Here is a 20,779-nt window from a genome sequence, read left to right as displayed (position 1 = left end):
AGTCCACGATCAAGGCCTAAGACTCTGTCTTGGCGCCTTCAGGACATCTCCTATTGATAGCCTTTATGTCGAAGCTGATGAGCCTTCTCTTCACCAACGCCGTATTAAATTGTCTCTACAGTTTATTACAAAACTACGTTCAAATCTATCAAATCCTGCTTATGATACAGTTTTTCATCGACAATATGAAGAACTGTTTCAGAAGAAACCTAAACATATTCCACCTCTTGGGATTCGGATGAAAACCCATATTACTGCTGCCAGTATAGAACTGGATACCGTATCTCCTTACAGACTATTTTCAACTCCCCCATGGCAATTGGTTCGACCGACAATGGACCTAACTCTTGCTAATAACAAAAAAAATCAGAAACTAATGAATTACAATATCAACAGGATTACATACAGTTGAAGCGCAATTATGATTCTCCCCGTTCTATTTTCACTGACGGATCCAAGGATGGTGGCAATGTTTCGAGTGCCACTGTCATTGGATCTAAAACTATCTCTTCCCGATTACCAGACAACAGCTGTATATTCACAGCCGAATCTAAGGCAATACTCACAGCTTTGGAATACATTCAACAGCAGTCCATCCACAAACAATTTATGATATTTTCTGATTCACTGTCCGTCTTCAGGCGATTAAAAACATGTCTTCGGGTCATCCATTCATCTTGAATGTATTAGAAATGTACAATGATCTTGCCACTGGCCAATACGACATTGCCTTCTGTTGGTTGCCCAGGCATGTCGGCATAGTGGGTAACACAATGGCTGATGCTGCTGTCAAGGCAGCACTCAACAAACCTGTGACACCACTTTTTATCCCATACAGTGATATTAAAGATCCTCCATTCTGTATCCCTTGTGATGAGAGAATCACCATCAAGCATGTTTTGCTTGATTGTGTCGATTTCTCTCTCACAAGGGATAAATATTATCATCCATCTTCTTTAAAGGATCTTTTGAATAATGTCAGTACTCATTTAATTCTTGAATTTTTAAGAGAAATAGAACTAATAGATAAATTTTGAATAGATGATATGCAATTTAAATAAGTTAAATATTAACATCAACTGAGATAATTGATGGTGGTGCCACTCGGATGGTTAAAGTAGCGTAAAAATATTGTCCTCCTGCTAGTGCCACGTAAATCCATTCTCGATCAAGGTAAGTAATATTGACATGTGTTTTAGAACCTAGATTGTATTGTCTTTTTTAATATTGGCTAGCATAAGGTACAGGCACTGGTAGCCAAAGTGATGGCATAAATCCTGCTGGGGAGTCCTGCAGGAAGCATAGGTACTGTTCCCATAATCTCCAGTAAGGTGGTAACTTTGGTTAGCAGTGGTCTATAGCCTTGTTTTAATTGATAGGACTTAATCTATTATAGCTATGTTTTTTAAAAGGAATTATGATCTAGTTTGTTTTATTAAAAACTGTGATATACCTTACTATTTTACTGTCCTTTGTCCACAGATATTTTAGATTTAATACCTAGTTCCCATCGCTATATGGCTGAAATATTGCCGATGCGATGTAAAATTTAACTCACTCACTCACTCATAATTGAGGGTTTGTGGCTGATTTAGACTCGGCTCATGGAAATACGCCCTAGACTTTAACTTTGTTCATAAATATTCTCATGGCCTAAAGTTATGAAAGGTATATGAAATATTAAGCTTCCTGTTTATTTAGTGCAGTTAAGGCATTGTTTCTGTACATTTTATTGGACTATTATGTGCAATTTCCAGGTTTGTGTTGTAATTTACCTTATTGTTAAATGTTCATGCCTTTGTGAAATAAACAAGCCCAACCAAGTATTACTGCTGTATTATAAGTGAATGTGTAAATTAAGGCAATGTAAAAGCCATATACTCAATGAAATCCTTTCTATCTGTTACAGTCAATCTAATGTTTGTACATGAGACACAAGAATAAGACAAGAATATAGAATCAAGATTATTGGTTGGAAGTTCATGTTGTAATCAACAAACAGCATATAATTTGGGTGACGGGTAAGAATTCACTTACTATCCAATTTGGACTTAAGTAATACCACCTAAATTAATTTACACTTAAACATAATGCATTTGCCTCATTTAGTAACAACAAAAGAAAACTTGTCAGTAAATAACTATTTGATTGGCATTCATAGAAGTTGGTAGGCCAATAAATAAAGATACAACTTTATGGATGACAACTTCTGGTAACTTGAATATAGCCACGTTTTTTGTGTAGATTCTAACAACGTTACCCAGCTTGATAACAGTGTAAGAATCTATTTCGAAACGTCGCTACATGCAATTAACCTGAAGTTGTTATACATAAAGTTTAATGTTTTCTTATTGTCTGCAAATTATTCCAGTAAATGAATGATGCTTTGGTTTGGTTGTTGGTTATATAAATATAAAATTTATGTATAATCTTAAAAATTATTGGGGTAACTCTTTTAGAATCTTTTATTGAGCTCCACAACAAATATACAGGTTCTGCATCTGAGGGCATCTTAGTCGAGCCAAGGCAGTCCTGATGTAATGACAGAAATACAATTGATATATGTTTCAGTACAAAATAGATTATGAACTTGTTTGTGAGCCAAGAGACATTATGCCAATGCAGTCCTGTTCATCCATAGTGTTTTATCTAATCATAAGTTCTTTCACTAATCTCTGAAAATTATTAATAGTATTAATATATTTAGATTTCTACATAAAGGTTAAAAGTGAGAAAGAAACTCTTGATAGGTCTGCATAACAAGAGGGATGACTGCAACGTTCCATTGAGACCAGGGATGGTTTCTGGTGTCGAATTTGGAACAGGTCTACCAAAGGTATACCAAGGAGTGTCTGGTATAACTGGAATACTTGTTGCCAGATATGAATGTGTCAGTCAACATGTATTTTTGTGGCGTTTTCATGGTTATCATACTATTTTGGAAAGAGCACTTTTACGACATTTAAAAAGATAAATCTTCAATATGAAGAGATATTTAATTAATCTTGAATGCTTTGTTGCTGTTCTTGCTTGAAATTCATTGAATTTTTGCTCGCATCATTCTTCGTATTTCATACATTATAAATACAGTACCACGTATTTGGTATCGTAAGAAACCTCATAGAACCTACTTTCTGAACAAAAATTATACCAGTTACGGAATTTTGTGACATCTTATATAAAAGTGTATTGCTGTCAAACTTCAGGAAGGTGCTAGTGCTTGTGACATTAGTGCATGTAATTGTGGGTCAGCTGCTGTCTCTGAAGTCCTACATGGAGAGCACCGGTAGATTGTGACAGGTTCAGTGCTGTTCACATGAACTAGTATTTGTTTTCACGCAGTTTCGATGTTTCAGGTACAAAATTTGGATTTCTCATCATTCTACGATTATTCTGAAACACGGGTGGTATTTGTTTTCAGTGTCACTCAGGTCATGTGTTCTATCATTATTGATACTATGTTCTAGTATTATTGATACTATGCCTGGGTATCATAGTCAATTATTATGAACATTTAATGAACAAGGGATGACTACATGTGCAGGTAACCTGTACAAATAAAATAAGAAAATAACAGTTATATAAACGTAAGATGCAGTCATGGTGTACCGGGTAATCATGTGTGCTTGAAATTATACATTACAATTCCTAATGGTATACTGTAAAAAACACTTGACGGATTATGAAAGCATCAAGTGTGTCATGTGACCTTGACATTAACCTTTGACCTTTAAACATGCATACGCATGTTTGTAAATAGCTGTATAAGTTATACAATCAATAACAAAAACATCAAGTAAAGCTTTAGCATTATCTTCGAAATAATAACTTTATTCGAAAGCCAGTAAAAGTCCTCGTTGCCATGGAAACTCCAAAAATGTTATTGTCCGACACTTGTTATCTTGGCAACATTGGATTTCATAAAGTGTCTCTGTAAATCGATTATGCTGGTCTTATACTTTTGTTCACACCAAAAGGAGTAGAAACATTCAATTTTAGTCCTGATTAACTCCAAAACTGATGAATATGCCCTTGGCCTTGGCCTTTGCCCTTGAAGATGTTTATCCATGTGTAGTTATGACGCAGAGTGCAGGATAACATGAACACTCGTAAACATCCAGGAAAAGCAACAGTTAGAGAATGACAAGATATCGTACATTTCTGTGCTACAATTGAATATGCATGGTAACCATGGACAGGCACCAAATGACATGTTTTCTAACATTTACCGTCGTGAAATTGATTTTATCAGAAAGGAAAGTAGATTCTGGGAGGTTTCTTATGATACCAAACACACAGTACTGTACTTATTATTTGCTTAGCAGTTAGGAATGATGCGAGATAAAGCATAGATAGTGAATCAACCAGGGTATGAAACTCCCAAAAATTTCAGCCAGACCACAGGACTGGCTAGCTGAAATACTTGCCAGCCCTGACCAAAACCTGCCTGCCCACTATAATCATATGTTTCTCAGGATTATTTAATTAAAAATATGAAAACTGATTCCTTGTAGCATAAGCGCATCGCTAAATGTTAGGTTGTCTAAAAGCTAACTGGGTTTCTTTTTGGTTACATTTTATCATTCATCTTTACATGTGAATTAATGCTTATCATCGGGAAATATTTAGAACATTTTCACCTATGAAATATAACCCGACCGTCGGGCAGGGGGATTTGAAAATCTGACAGCCCGAGTTGAAATCAACCCGTCTCGGACGGTCGGGCAGGCAGGTATTTCGAACGCTGAATCAACCAAGAGCAGCGAAAGGCAACAAGATAGCAAGTGATGACGTCACCAGTTACGGGGTTGGACGTTGTGACGTCACCTGAAAGGAGATGGCTGGATAATGATGTCATAGTGTAAACAAGGGACAAGTATAAACAGGAAATGGGAAAGAAGATGGTTGAGCGGATTTCAATAAACGCATTTAGTGTATAGCACTAAATGCAGTAGCAGTTGTGTTCTTTCCACAATAGCATGGTTACCATAATGGAAACTCACCATAAATGAAATTTTGCCTGACACGTTCATGTCTGACATCAAAGGTTTTGGCAAACTAGAGATACAAGCTTTCAAGCGATACCAAATATACTTTTTACACCTCCGGTAGACCTATTGCCTTTATTTTGCTATCGCCATTAGTTTGCTCGCTGGTTGTAGATTGCCACATTAGTTTTCATTCAAGGCCTCAGTAAAGCTTTAAAACGTTTTATGGTAGACAAATGTGAAATATTATGTCCGATGCAATTCCCTATTTTGACCACCTGGTGTCATCACTATTTGATAGTGATGCATAAACATATGCTCATGATATAGTCTGAAGCTTACAACGGACTCTGCTTTTCGCAGAGATTTCCTATGAATATGGAAGCGTTTTGTCGCGCTTTTTTTCAACTTTCCAATTGTCAGCTTACGCTTTGTGTAAACCAATACTCCATACACTTTTTTCACTTTAGCTTTAGTATGCGGTGATGTCTTCTATAGACATTTATGTGCTGTGGGTTGAGGAAAGAACGTTCTTTCTTTAGTTTTTCATTCATTTAAAATCGTATTAAAAAAATTACAAGTATGGTAGCTGTTCATCTGAGATATATGGAACTACGTGTATTATAAAGATTACAGTCATGACATCAGATACATTTCACGAACAGGAAATACATGGCTAATAAATTTTTCATCGTGTACATCAAACAGGTTTTAGTGTCTTTGACGTGATAGTGATAATTATTGTTGGAAAACACATATACAAATGCGATGTAGTGTTTCTTTACACTATGGAATTGTCCAGGCTGAAGATACATCACTATAAAAGACTGGCCATAAATAGCAACTTTCTTAAAGCATTTTCTTCCTGAATTAGCTCCTAAGAAATATTTCACAGTTTTCTGCTATTTCACAGACATATTTTTTTTTTAATTTATGAAATCTTTCATTTGCCTCATGGAATGGTAGGTATATGAGGATTGATTATCGATATTTATTCGTTTTTACTTTTCATATTATGATGCTTTTTATGCATAATTCTATAACGAAACAATAGTCAACGTTGCAACGACATTTACCTTAAAGAGACATTAAGGTATTTTGCCGTCCGACCAAGAACAATCGCAAACCATCGATAGCTACCGGCACTCCTGGTAATAAGTATTGAATTATGAACAAATTAACGTTATTAATCCTTTAAAATCAGAGACCACATGGCGATAGGTGATATTCGCCCATGTTTCGGTTTGCCTTGAACACAAGCTCATTAGCTTTGAATCACAGTTTGACAATATGTAACATATTAAAACACGTTATTGTGATCATATAAATGTATCGATGACTGAGCCAATAAGTTTACTTGAATTGTATGGCAGCTTGATGAATCCTCTTACCGTGGAACTAAGACAGACATTTTCCAGACATGCCTGTACAGCCTGATGTCGTTTAGGGTGCACAAATCAACTGCACAATATAATTGTACAAAACAAGTGTACAATGCATGTGACGAATATAAATTACAGTCGATAGAACCACATCATCTTTTCGCTTACGTTTCGTTGTCATTGGTCAACTTACACAGTCATGTGACCATCATACAGGTGCACCGTGTGTACAAAGCTGTAACATACACAATACAAACAATTAGAAACAGGTGGTCAATATTTAGATACTTAACGAGTCAAAAGAAGAATGTTGGCTACGTTCTAAGCTGAAAATGCAGAAACGTGTCCTTGAGAAACCTTGTGTGCAACGTGCACCACCATCAACAGCTGCACGACAGCACGCAACTACAACATTAGTCGATGCCAAAGCCCTGTTGCTTGTGTTTGGTCAGTATGAATATATTTGCTTTCAAATGACATAAAATGATCCAATGTACATATGCTGTATTTGTTAAACTACGTGTAAATACTCCCATGTGTATTCGGAAGACACCTTTTCTCATAAGTAAACCATTTTTTGTTGTTTCAAAAGAGTCGGTGTAAATACGGGGAAATGTTGCGAATCAATGCACCGATGGCGTGCTGTTTATTTGCGTGAATATGACTAATGACAATATGTTAGGTAACCGTGCCTTCTGACGTCACGGGCACCTGTTGGGGGTTACAGTGGCTATAAAATGCCACGGCTTTAGGGTTCTGAACATCATCATCATGAAGTCGTTACTGGTGTTGTGTTTGCTGGTCTGCCTGGCTGTTGCCTACGTTGGCGCACAAAAACGGTTTTACGCATACGCATACTCTTCTGGGCAGACAGGAAGTGGATACAGCAGATATAGAGCACCAAGATACAGCGGCTCCCAAGGAAGTACATACGGCAGATACAGAACACCAACATACAGCGGCTCCCAAGGAAGTACATACGGCAGATACAGAACACCAACATACAGCGGCTCCCAAGGAAGTACATACGGCAGATACAGGAGACCAACATACAGCGGCTCCCGTTGGCAGTAAGTGTGGCTGCATATCACATTAGGATGGAACGTTTGTGTCACACTGTAGACGAAGGATGATTTCATATTTGAATAATTACACACTTTATTCTGCGTATGTATTCAGTCAATAGTTCTATGGTTACTTCTTTACACATTTGTCATTCCCATTCATTCTGGGGCACTGGTGGCCCAGTCGTCTAAGGCGCCGCAATTACAATCATACAGTATATCACTTCAGGTTGGTGTAGTCATTTAACATTACCTTCACAGTTAAAGTGGGGGCACGGTTGGCACAGTCGTCTAAGGTGCCGCGTCTAAAGTATCGCTGTGCAACCGATCCAGGACAGGGGGCACGGGTGACCCAGTCGTCTAAGGAGTCGCGATTCGCTGTGCAGAGTTGCGTCCCTTGGGCACGCCAGAAACCTATGATTGTGGGTTCGAATCCCGGTTCGCCCCGATTATGTTTCTAGGTTTGTCAGCACCATACCCGTGCTCGTGGGTTTCATCGAAGTGGTAAACGTCTGAGACCTGCATCACTTCGGGCTTTCCGCCCACATTAAGCTGACACGCCGTGCTATAACTGGAATACTGTTAAAAGCGGCGTTAAACCCAACTCACTCACTCACTTATTCATTCTACAGATTTGGGTTTGTTCACGTGTCTCTTTGTTTATCTGTATGGGCAATCACAAAAAATAAATGTATCTTTCATTTTCATTTTGTTGAAAGGTACAACCACCCCCAGCCTACTACCACTACTCCCCCTCCCGTTACCTTCCCGTCAGAACTTTACAACCAGCTTCCAGAAGACATTCTCGGCAACGCTCTGTGCTACATGCTAGGAACAAACCGTTACATCCAAAATGCGGCTTTACTTCGCATATTCCACACCCATCCGCATCAAGCTCTTCAAATCTACACAATTATGCGACAGATGGTAAACTCTAACATCAAGGAAGGTCTCGCTGTTGTACGCGATGAAGGTAAAGGAATTTTTCCCTTTATGACAAGTTTATGTACAACAATAGATGTCCAAAATAAAATCTCTCAGACAAAATGTGCCTACTGAGCATAAACGATGCACATAAATTTAATGACTTAAAATGATCATGATTTCGTTTGCATGGGTTGCTGAAGACCTATCTTCATGGATTATTATTATTATTATCAGCACTCGATGCCATTTCCCCTGCTGGAAAGGAGAAGATGTGCAATCTGCTTCAAAACATGCCAGACAACTACAACGCCTGCGGCTTCCAAGACCTCGTCAGCATCTTGGCCAACGACTGCACACAGCAGGTCAACAACACCGTGCTAACAACACCTACGCCACCTGCACCAACTACAACGAAAGCAACTACAGCTGCACCAACTACAGCGAAAGCAACTACAACTACAACAACTACAACAACGACTGCTGCTACTACGACAACAACAACATCAACAACGACTGCTGCTACTACGACAACAACAACATCAACAACGACCCCTACTCCCACTCTTAGTAAGTCTATATTGATAAAGCAATATCATAGTGCATATCTTCGAGGATTAGCATGTCCGAAGTAGATACACCAGTGACTCATGATCAGAATGTTCCTGAACCCAAAACCTTTGGATTTTGAAGTCGTACCAGCAAGGCTGTAAATATGGGAGGCGTAAGTTGGCTTCCATTCGAACTCAAACGAGTTTCACACTTTGCATCCTTCAGGACCATCCAATGCTAATTGTACCCTGAATGGGGGATTATGTTTATGACGACTTTAATGTTTACCAGTGACTCTTTCTGATCCCCTCAATTTTACGTATTTTAACACTGGTGCATGCGTCTTCGAATAACTTCCCTTACCAATGACATCTCCCCTCATCAGATAACAGACCAACCAACCCCCTACTGTGGATCTGATCCCCACAATAGTCATGTCATTCTTGAATAGAAATAAACAATAGTCACCATCCACGTTATTTGACACCATACTCTGGTATACAGGACAAGGATGTACTACATGATATTTTAGTTTTGTTATGTTATCGCTTCACTCCAAACATGTTTATTATTTTGTAAGGAAAATGGAATTGACAACGATTGGTTTCTTCACATGTTTTAAAATGTTTTCTTTTGAAAAACACAGATCATTGTGGATAATGTGTCCTAGATCGGTTGCTAGGGTCATCATACAATATATCACTTCAGGCTGGTGTAGTCATTTCACATTACCTTCACAGTTAAAGTGGGGGTACGGGTGGCCAAGTCTTCTAAGGTGCAGAGTTGTGTCCCTTGGGCATGCCAGGAACTATGATTGTGGGTTCGAATCCCTGTTCGCCCCGATTATGTTTCTAGGTTTGTCAGCACCATACCCGTGCTCGTGGGTTTAAACGAAGTGGTACACGTCCTGCAGATCATTGTGGATAATGTGTCCTAGATCGGTTGCTAGGGTCATCATACAATATATCACTTCAGGCTGGTGTAGTCATTTCACATTACCTTCACAGTTAAAGTGGGGGCACGGTTGGCCCAGTCGTCTAAGGTACCGCGTCTAAAGTATCGCTGTGCAGAGTTGCGTCCCTTGGACACACCAGAAACCTATGATTGTGGGTTCGAATCCGAACGGTTACGTTTCTATTATTCGATTATGTTTCTAGGTTTGTCAGCACCATACCCGCGCTCGTGGGTTTCACCGAAGTGGTAAACGTCCTGTATCACTTTGTGATTTTTCTCCCACATTAAGCTGACACGCCGCGATATAACTGGAATACTGTTAAAGGCAGTGTTCAACCAAACTCACTCACTCACTCACAGTTAAAGTGCTTTCAAATTTTGACAAAGTTTATAGACTTGACAATGTTAATCATTCTTCAGATTGCAACGATATAACTTCTATCCGAAGTGTTGCCATAACAACAAGAATTGTTGGAGGCTTCGCAGCACAGCAGGGTGCCTTCGACTCCTACGCCTCCCTCAACATCGGAGGCAGCGCTAACCCCGTGTGTGGAGCTACAATCATCGACTCCTGCACTATTCTGACAGCTGCACATTGCGTTAAGTAAGTACATCAACCTTATAATGCCCATTGTGCTAAGTAAGTACATCGTCTTTACATTGCCCATTGTTTTCAGTACGTTCACCCACGTTCTACTGCCCATTGTGTTCAGTAGGTACATCAACCTTATACTGCCCATTGTGTTAAGTAAGTACATCAACCTTATAATGCCCATTGTGCTAAGTAAGTACATCAACCTTATAATGCCCATTGTGCTAAGTAAGTACATCAACCTTATAATGCCCATTGTGTTAAGTAAGTACATCAACCTTATACTGCCCATTGTGCTAAGTAAGTACATCAACCTTATAATGCCCATTGTGCTAAGTAAGTACATCGTCTTTACATTGCCCATTGTTTTCAGTACGTTCACCCACGTTCTACTGCCCATTGTGTTCAGTAGGTACATCAACCTTATACTGCCCATTGTGTTAAGTAAGTACATCAACCTTATAATGCCCATTGTGCTAAGTAAGTACATCAACCTTATAATGCCCATTGTGCTAAGTAAGTACATCAACCTTATAATGCCCATTGTGTTAAGTAAGTACATCAACCTTATAATGCCCATTGTGCTAAGTAAGTACATCAACCTTATAATGCCCATTGTGCTAAGTAAGTACATCAACCTTATAATGCCCATTGTGTTCAGTAGGTACATCAACCTTATACTGCCCATTGTGTTAAGTAAGTACATCAACCTTATACTGCCCATTGTTTTCAGTAAGTACATCCACGTTATCCTGCCCATTGTGTTAAGTAAGTACATCAACCTTATAATGCTCATTGTGTTAAGTACGTACATCAACTTATACTGCCCATTGTGTTAAGTGAGTACAGCCACGTTATCCTGCCCATTGTGTTAAGTAAGTACATCAACCTTATGCTGCACTTAGTGTTAAGTAAGTACATCAACCTTATACTGCCCATTGTGTTAAGTAAGTACATCAACCTTATACTGCCCATTGTGTTAAGTACGTATATCAACTTATACTGCCCATTTCGTTAAGTAAGTACATCAACCTTATACTGCCCATTGTGTTAAGTAAGTACATCAACCTTATAATGTTCATTGTGTTAAGTAAGTACATCCACGTTATCCTGCCCATTGTGTTAAGTAAGTACATCAACCTTATAATGTTCATTGTGTTAAGTAAGTACATCAACCTTATGCTGCACATTGTGTTAAGTAAGTACATCCACGTTATCCTGCCCATTGTGTTAAGTAAGTACATCAACCTTATAATGTTCATTGTGTTAAGTAAGTACATCAACCTTATACTGCCCATTGTGTTAAGTACGTATATCAACTTATACTGCCCATTTCGTTAAGTAAGTACATCAACCTTATACTGCCCATTGTGTTAAGTAAGTACATCAACCTTATAATGTTCATTGTGTTAAGTACGTACATCAACCTTATACTGCCCATTGTGTTAAGTAAGTACATCAACTTATACTGTCCATTGTGTTCAGAAAGTATATCAACCTTATACTGCCCATTGTGTTAAGTAAGTACATCAACCTTATACTGCCCATTGTGTTAAGTAAGTACATCAACCTTATACTGCCCATTGTGTTAAGTAAGTATATCAACTTATACTGCCCATTGTGTTAAGTAAGTACAGCCACGTTATCCTGCCCATTGTGTTAAGTAAGTACATCAACCTTATGCTGCACTTAGTGTTAAGTAAGTACATCAACCTTATACTGCCCATTGTGTTAAGTAAGTACATCAACCTTATACTGCCCATTGTGTTAAGTAAGTACATCAACCTTATGCTGCACTTTGTGTTAAGTAAGTACATCAACCTTATACTGCCCATTGTGTTAAGTACGTATATCAACTTATACTGCCCATTTCGTTAAGTAAGTACATCCACGTTATCCTGCCGATTGTGTTAAGTAAGTACATCAACCTTATAATGTTCATTGTGTTAAGTTAGTACATCAACCTTATACTGCTCATTGTGTTAAGTACGTACATCAACCTTATACTGCCCATTGTGTTAAGTAAGTACATCAACTTATACTGTCCATTGTGTTCAGAAAGTATATCAACCTTATACTGCCCATTGTGTTAAGTAAGTACATCAACCTTATACTGCCCATTGTGTTAAGTAAGTACATCAACCTTATACTGCCCATTGTGTTAAGTAAGTATATCAACTTATACTGCCCATTGTGTTAAGTAAGTACAGCCACGTTATCCTGCCCATTGTGTTAAGTACGTACATCAACCTTATACTGCCCATTGTGTTCCGTAAGTACATCAACTTATACTGCCCATTGTGTTCAGTAAGTACATCAATTTATACTGCCCATTGTGTTCAGTACGTAGACCCATGTTCTACTGTCCAATCCGGTCTTCTTGGTGGGACAGGATCCGTTCACCTTTTCGCGAACAACTGCTAACATCACTGTTTATAGTGATTCATAAACACCTGCTAACATCACTGTTGATAGTGATTCATAAACACCTGCTCATGAAACATTGGGAAGCGAACAAAAGAGATTTCTTATGAATATGGAAAGTGTTTTGACGCATATATTTGGGTATCACATGAGACAGGTATACCTATACATTCTGGTTGACGTTCAGTTGTTTGATAGATATTTGTTGGCAAAGGAAACACTGCCCTAACCCAATTTGTACCTTTCTTGTCTAGTGGCCAGACTGCTGATCAAATCAAAGTCAATGTCGGCGACCACACAACCGTAGCATCAACCACGCAGCTCAACGTCAACAGCGTCACAGTCCATGAGAACTACAACACTCAAACTACAGGTAAGGGCGGACCATATGATTTCTAAGGGTGGGGACAGGTTTATTTAGGAGATTTTGTTTGAAAAAAAATAACTCAATAAAAAGTATCAAACACAATATGGGCATCCTCACATACAGAATATTTCGTGAGCAAAGCCATAATCTTTGACAAAGAGACAGCGTGCCTGTAACCCGTATTTATTAACAATCATTTCAAATCGTCCATTTTAAAAGGCCATAACAGCTGTTGAATGTGATGGGATATGTCCATTAAGCACCATATACCCTTAATTGGAACCTGGCGAGCAAAAGAAAAGTTACCAGTCAACATTGTTCCTAAAAACAGAACAGAAAGATACTGGTATGGTCAAAAGACATGAATTAACAACATCATTCCAAGTTCCGCCATGAGAATCAAGTTGGCCTAAAGTGTACCCTTTTGCAGTTTGAGATGCATCAGTTGTGAGGATAAAGGGTTTGGTTTGCTCGGGACATGCAAGGATGGGGGCTGTTGTAAGGGCTTGCTTTGGCTTTGCGAATGTATGTTGGCAATTGTTTGACCAATCGAAAGACGCATCTTTTTTCAGAAGGTTTTGTAGAGGGAGCGATGCCAGAAAGGTTTGGTAAACGTTGTGACAATAAGAGATCTAAGAAATGACACACGTCATGGACATTTTTAGAGGGTGGGATCGGTGGGACTGAATCTATTTTTGAAGTATATCGACATGGATGCCATCTTTGCTGATGATATGCCCTAAGTAGGTGACTTGTTTTGTCTCAAATTTACACTTGCTTAGTTTTCAAGTTAATGTTCATGGCACTACACAGTTTTAGCAAATAATGCTAATTTAAGGAGAGTAGGGTTGATGGTGTTGGCTGAAAAGGTGAGTTGGATGAGCAATAGGAGCATTTTGAGGCCAATGAGGAGGCGAGTCCATCCAAAATCACCATCAGGTGTAGTTTAGGCCGACTTGTGTTTTGCATCTGGATGGAGTTGTATTTGTCAAAAGCCACTCGTACAATCAAGCACACTATGAATATTGGCAGAGGTGGTAGAGGGAAAACATGTAGGCTTGGTAACTGCGTTGAGGCGTCTTTAATCTGCGGCGAAGCGGTAAGAGCTGTCACGTCTTTTTTAACCTTGACAATAGGAGAGTACCTTTCAGAAGAACTGTCTGAATGATATCAGCTTCAAAGATTGCACCCGTCTGGAACATTCTTCCCCAATGGGTGCGTTTTGCCTATAAGAGGGAGTCTATTGGATCTGGTGTCACCTGTTTCTATTCTGTGATGATGTAAGTGAGTGTGTCCTAATTCTGACCAGTCTGAGGCAAAAACTGATCTTTGCGATTGGAGAAATGCATTTTACTTTGTACTTGGACTTTCAATATTTTTAAAATGCTTTTGGGGACAAAAGCTCCACGACGTTTAGGCGTATTGTTATGGTTCATGGCTAGTTGTGGCATCAGCCAAGGCCGCCGCCTCACCAACGACGTTGACATAGACGATGACGTATCACCCCTATCCTGTCTATCCAGTGTGCCTGTAACGGACCATCAGCCTGGTGACTGGCATTCGGCTACAGCCAAACCTCATTGCAACGTGGTCATGCGTTGCTTCTTGATGTATCATACCAATGGCTTGTTCTTTCAGTACCATTAATCTCAGCATGTTATTTGTCACTGTCCAACGGTTTTGGTGTGAATGAACAGTACATCGTTCCTTCTAGATCCATATCTTTGTAGGCAGGCATGCTGCAAGTGCAGCAAAGGTTTCACATTAAACTCAAGTTCCACTGATCTGGGTAATGAAGCACGTGCATTAATCAGCAAACTGTTGTGGTTGTGTTTGGGCGATCGATTCTCAACCTTTTTGTAACTCTATTCGGGGTTTGGACACAACGTGTTATGCTATTTATGTCTATCATCCGCATCATCTAGGTAATTGAAAAGTACATTCCTCCAGTAGCTGTGAGCACAAACATTTTTGCTGCAGATGGTGCTGTAAAAGAATTATTTATCATTGTATGTAATGCTTTATTATCCTGCTATTTTCATTGTCCTGTTTTAAATTCACCTACATCAGTACTGTTTTAGTGAAAAGTGAGAAAATGATAATATAATAATAAAATGATGAAAATGAAATGAAAATAAAAAAAGAATCTCAGCTCCTAAAAATGAAGGAAAAAACATGACTGTACCCGAAACACACACACACACACACACACACACACATGCCCATGATAGCTACAACACTCAGACTACAGGTAATAATCACAGCCCATGACAGCTACAACACTCAAACTACAGGTAATAATCACAGCCCATGACAGCTACAACACTCAAACTACAGGTAATAATCACAGTTCATGAGAGCTACAACACTCAAACTACAGGTAATAATCACAGCCCACGACAGCTACAACACTCAAACTACAGGTAATAATCACAGCCCATGACAGCTACAACACTCACACTACAGGTAATAATCACAGCCCATGACAGCTACAACACTCAAACTACAGGTAATAATCACAGCCCATGACAGCTACAACACTCAAACTACAGGTAATAATCACAGCCCACGAGAACTACAATACTCAAACTACAGGTAAAAGACACGGCCCATGAGAACTACAACACACAAACTACAGGTAAAAGACACGGCCCACGAGGACTACCACACTCAAACTACAGGTAAAAGACACGGCCCATGAGAACTACAACACTCAAACTACAGGTAAAAGACACGGCCCACGAGAACTACAACACTCAAACTACAGGTAAAAGACACGGCCCATGAGAACTACAAACTACAGGAATCTATTGCAGTCCAAACTAGATCTAATTCAAAGACATCCTATATCCAATATTGTCATTATTATTTCGAAAATGCTGTTGAACTCAGATTGTTCCTTTACGAGCTTGCTTACGTTACAGCCAATGATGTAGCGATCCTGAAGGTCGACCCCATTGACTTCAACGCCATCCCCAACACCGCACCAGCCTGCCTCGCCACCGCCGACTACGCTCTGACAGGACAAGACTGCACTGCAGTTGGAGTTGGAACCACCAGCTTTGGTAATCCCACAATGTCGTTATGCAGTTTTTTAAATGTGGTTCATTCGAAATTTGCTCTGTTAACTATAACGTCGGCCCTGTTCATTGTCGAATTTCAATAGTGACTGATGCTTTTACGCAGCTTCTGTTAGTTTTCAAGTTTTATGATCACGGATGATGTCAAGGATTGGCTTGACATAATGAGTTTTACTTGTGTCCGCTAGGTGGCCAGCAGCCAGATAATTACCTCCTGCAACAAGTGTCCGTTCCAACTCAGGACGGCAACACCTGCGACCAAGACCAAAGCATCCTCGTCCAGATGACCGACCCCAACAACCAGATCTGTGCTGGTCAAGCGGGCAAAGACTCCTGCCAGGTCAGTATAGGCGTCCACTGACAATCGCAACATAAATGAGGCTTTAAGCAGAGGTTTCCTATGATTATGTAAAGAGTCGTGTATTAATGATTATGACACACGCGTTACCTGTGGTGTAAACAGCATGCAACCTTTGATCACAGCCACAATGGTACTCGTTTATAACGAACATGCTTACAACGAACTGGCAGATATAACGAACCTATTTTTCAGTCCCGGCCATTTGTTGTATATATGCTGTATATATGCTTATAACGAACTGCGGTTATTATGAACTAAAATTAGTGGTCACTTTGAGTTCGTTATCAGCGTAGTTTACTGCAGTTATTTTGTTGGTTTTATGTAGGTCGTACACATAATGTGATGCCACAAGGCTATTGGGCACTACTCTTACACATACAGTATTATGGATAACTGGAAGCAGTTTAGGGTCCCTTGGTCGCTCACCTATGTGTTGGGCATACCTTGCTGGAAGAACAATTTAACACTATCTGCATAGGGGAAATGTGAAAGTGACAACGTGGAAAATATGTGAGGTTTCCGTCGGGATGTGTAAAGGTGACTGTGATTACCTGGGTATATATAAAGGTGGCTGTGATTGCCTGGGTATATATAAAGGTGACTGTTTGCCTGGGTATATATAAAGGTGACTGTTTGCCTGGGTATATATAAAGGTGACTGTTTACCTGGGTATATATAAAGGTGGCTGTGATTGCCTGGGTATATATAAAGGTGACTGTTTGCCTGGGTATATATAAAGGTGGCTGTGATTGCCTGGGTATACATAAAGGTGGCTGTGATTGCCTTGGTATATATAAAGGTGACTGTAATTGCCTGGGTATATATAAAGGTGACTGTGACTGCCTGGGTATATATAGAGGTGGCTGTGACTGCCTGGATATATATAAAGGTGGCTGTGACTGCCTGGGTATATATAGAGGTGGCTGTGACTGCCTGGGTATATTTTGAGGTGGCTGTGCTGCCTTGGTATATATAGAGGTGGCTGTGACTGCCTGGGTATATATAGAGGTGGCTATGACTGCCTTGGTATATATAGAGGTGGCTGTGACTGCCTGGGTATATATAGAGGTGACTGTGACTGCCTGGGTATATATAGAGGTGGCTGTGACTGCCTGGGTATATATAGAGGTGGATGTGACTGCCTGGGTATATATAAAGGAGACTGTGACTGCCTGGGTAAAAAGGTGACTGTGACTGCCTGGGTATATATAAAGGTGACTGTGACTGCCTGGGTATATATAGAGGTGGCTGTGACTGCCTGGGTATATATAGAGGTGGCTGTGACTGCCTGGGTATATATAGATGTGGCTTTGACTGCCTGGGTATATATAAAGGTGACTGTGACTGCCTGGGTATATATAGAGGTGGCTGTGACTGCCTGGGTATATATAGAGGTGGCTGTGACTGCCTGGGTATATATAAAGGTGACTGTGACTGCCTGGGTATATATAGAGGTGACTGTGACTGCCTGGGTATATATAGAGGTGGCTGTGACTGCCTGGGTATATATAGAGGTGGCTGTGACTGCCTGGGTATATATAAAGGTGGCTGTGATTGCCTGGGTATATATAAAGGTGACTGTAATTGCCTGGGTATATATAAAGGTGACTGTGACTGCCTGGGTATATATAGAGGTGGCTGTGACTGCCTGGGTATATATAGAGGTGGCTGTGACTGCCTGGGTATATATAGAGGTGGCAGTGATTGCCTGGGTATATATAGAGGTGGCTGTGACTGCCTGGGTATATATAGAGACGGCTGTGACTGCCTGGGTATATATAAAGGTGACTGTGACTGCCTGGGTATATATAGAGGTGACTGTGACTGCCTGGGTACATATAGAGGTGGCTGTGACTGCCTGGGTATATATAAAGGTGACTGTGACTGCCTGGGTATATATAGAGGTGACTGTGACTGCCTGGGTACATATAGAGGTGGCTGTGACTGCCTGGGTATATATAAAGGTGACTGTGACTGCCTGGGTATATATAGAGACGGCTGTGACTGCCTGGGTATATATAAAGGTGACTGTGACTGCCTGGGTATATATAGAGGTGACTGTGACTGCCTGGGTACATATAGAGGTGGCTGTGACTGCCTGGGTATATATAAAGGTGATTGTGACTGCCTGGGTATATATAGAGGTGGCTGTGACTGCCTGGGTATATATAGAGGTGGCTGTGACTGCCTGGGTATATATAGAGGTGGCTGTGACTGCCTGGGTATATATAGAGGTGGCTGTGACTGCCTGGGTATATATAAAGGAGGTGTTTTGTGTGTCTTGTTATTGGCACTTCATAAAAGATAAATGTTGGTGACGTCATGGACAATAATGTGTGGTTCTTCTTCAGGGTGATTCTGGTGGTCCTCTGTACTGCCAGCAGGACGGTCAACAAGTTCTGACAGGTGTTGTGTCCTACGGTGTTGACTGTGGTCAAGACGGTTTTCCTGGTGTCTACGCCAAGGTGTCCAGCTATGCTGACTGGATCGCTGCTCGTTCTGGCTGTTAAACTACGAACGCTGTGTGTAATAAATACTTACAAAATAAATTTATCATGTAATTGTCCTTTCGTTGTACAATCATTTCTGAGAAACACCGATTTTACGGAGCATGTGTGAGATTTGTTTGAACTCTAACGAAACTATTAACTCATTCACTCGATGGTACAAAATTGAATTTGGCAAAATGAAATGACCACGCTGTACTCTTACTCTCACGTGAAGGGAGCTCCTGCTTAATAACACCAAGTGCGATCGGGACTATTTTGGGTATCAGGTGGTCATTCGAAAGGGTACGTCAGTAGAACTGTGCAGCTGTACTCTGCAACGTCTACTCTACTCCTAGACGGATATAATCTACTCCCGATAGAAACTACTATTTTTCATATTTTACTTGAATATGTCAAGTCCATGAGTTTTAACACTTGCCGATCACAGGACTATCACCCTTGCATTACAGTAGTGCGATTGTCCTTCCAACTTGATCTGTTGATAGGCTTGACTCAAGTCCGACTTTGAGAATTCTTCCCCTCCACCTACTACGGCGTAAAGATCTTCTGTCTCAGGCATCGGATAGTTATTCAACTTAGGCACTTTGTTACTGTGACTTTGGAATCACCACGCGTCCATGAATGATGTAATGTTTCTTTTCACATCACGTTTTGTTTATTAGTGACGCTCTGAAATTGTCTATTCCCACGCTGCATGCACCACTGGGAAAAATGTATTTGTTTGAAATGGAAACAAAGCTGTTGTTACACTGACGCAAAATCACTCACACCAATACAGTATTTATCTGCATTTCTGACTAATTCCACAAATATCAATACCGGGACTACACGTTTTTAAACCCACTCCTTATTTAGCCCATGGGCTTAAAACGGAAAAATCAAACGCTTTTAAACCCATTGGCTTAAATTAAATTGAAAAATTGATTGATCTGTCTTTACGGATGCTCTTCAACAAGTGTTAAAGCACGCTTCTGTACGGCCAAGTAGCACTAACATTGCACCTACATGGTGCAGAGGTTTCCCCATTTACAAGACACATTGGACGCCTAAGGTTGGTGATATTCTGGAAACTCAGGGAGCGGGCGAGTAGCCTTGTGGTTAAAGCGTTCGCTCGTCACGCCGAAGACCGGGGTTCGCTTCTTGACATGTGTACAATGTGTGAAGCCCATTTCTGGTGTCCCCAGCGTGATATTGCTGGAATATTGCTAAAAGCGGCGTGAAACCATACTCACTCACTCACTGGAAACTCAGTATGACATTTAAACGCATAAACACGCAAACAGCGATAATGGTTTGTTGTTACTTTATTAATAGCTGTAATTTCAATTTTGAACGCGTCCATGACTCATAAATCATGTTGCTCTCTCATTCCAGTTGTGGGTATTGTTTCATATTCATTCTTCCCCTTATGTTTTTGTCCCTTTTCGTTTTTACGCCCTTGACTTAGATCTGGATAAATTGCTACTCATTTGACATAGACAATATCTGTCATTAAGCCCTAGCATCTTTATCATGGATTCAAGGCCATCGTTCATTCCCACTGCGTCAGGACCGTGAAGATCCGGGGTAGAATAAGTTTTC

General features: G+C 40.1%; 1 protein-coding gene across 1 annotated transcript; it reads left to right on the top strand.

Moving 5' to 3' along the window:
* The first annotated feature begins 7,122 nt into the window (after nucleotides 1–7,122).
* Nucleotides 7,123–19,234, top strand: LOC124116294 (serine proteinase stubble-like). The gene is made up of 8 exons (XM_046477569.2): nucleotides 7,123–7,440; nucleotides 8,154–8,407; nucleotides 8,596–8,928; nucleotides 10,285–10,468; nucleotides 13,135–13,253; nucleotides 16,172–16,312; nucleotides 16,516–16,667; nucleotides 19,040–19,234. The coding sequence occupies exons 1-8, from the start codon at nucleotides 7,142–7,144 to the stop codon at nucleotides 19,196–19,198; spliced, it is 1,641 nt and encodes a 546-aa protein (XP_046333525.2). The 5' UTR covers nucleotides 7,123–7,141; the 3' UTR covers nucleotides 19,199–19,234.
* The last annotated feature ends 1,545 nt before the right edge of the window (nucleotides 19,235–20,779 follow it).

The sequence above is a fragment of the Haliotis rufescens genome, unplaced genomic scaffold, assembly GCF_023055435.1.
Source record: "Haliotis rufescens isolate VD_foot unplaced genomic scaffold, xgHalRufe1.0.p SCAF_30, whole genome shotgun sequence".
NCBI lineage: Eukaryota > Metazoa > Mollusca > Gastropoda > Lepetellida > Haliotidae > Haliotis > Haliotis rufescens.
Note: the sequence above shows the minus strand (reverse complement) of the source record. Positions and strands in the feature narration are given on the sequence as shown.

What these genes read in the sequence shown, in the direction of transcription:
- LOC124116294 (XM_046477569.2), top strand. Translation starts at nt 7,142, where the DNA reads ATGAAGTCGTTACTGGTGTTGTGTTTGCTGGTCTGCCTGGCTGTTGCC. An exon ending in TACAGCGGCTCCCGTTGGCA is followed by an intron (nt 7,441 to 8,153) that starts GTAAGTGTGGCT and finishes TTTTGTTGAAAG; the next exon opens with GTACAACCACCCCCAGCCTA. An exon ending in ACAGCTGCACATTGCGTTAA is followed by an intron (nt 10,469 to 13,134) that starts GTAAGTACATCA and finishes TTTCTTGTCTAG; the next exon opens with TGGCCAGACTGCTGATCAAA.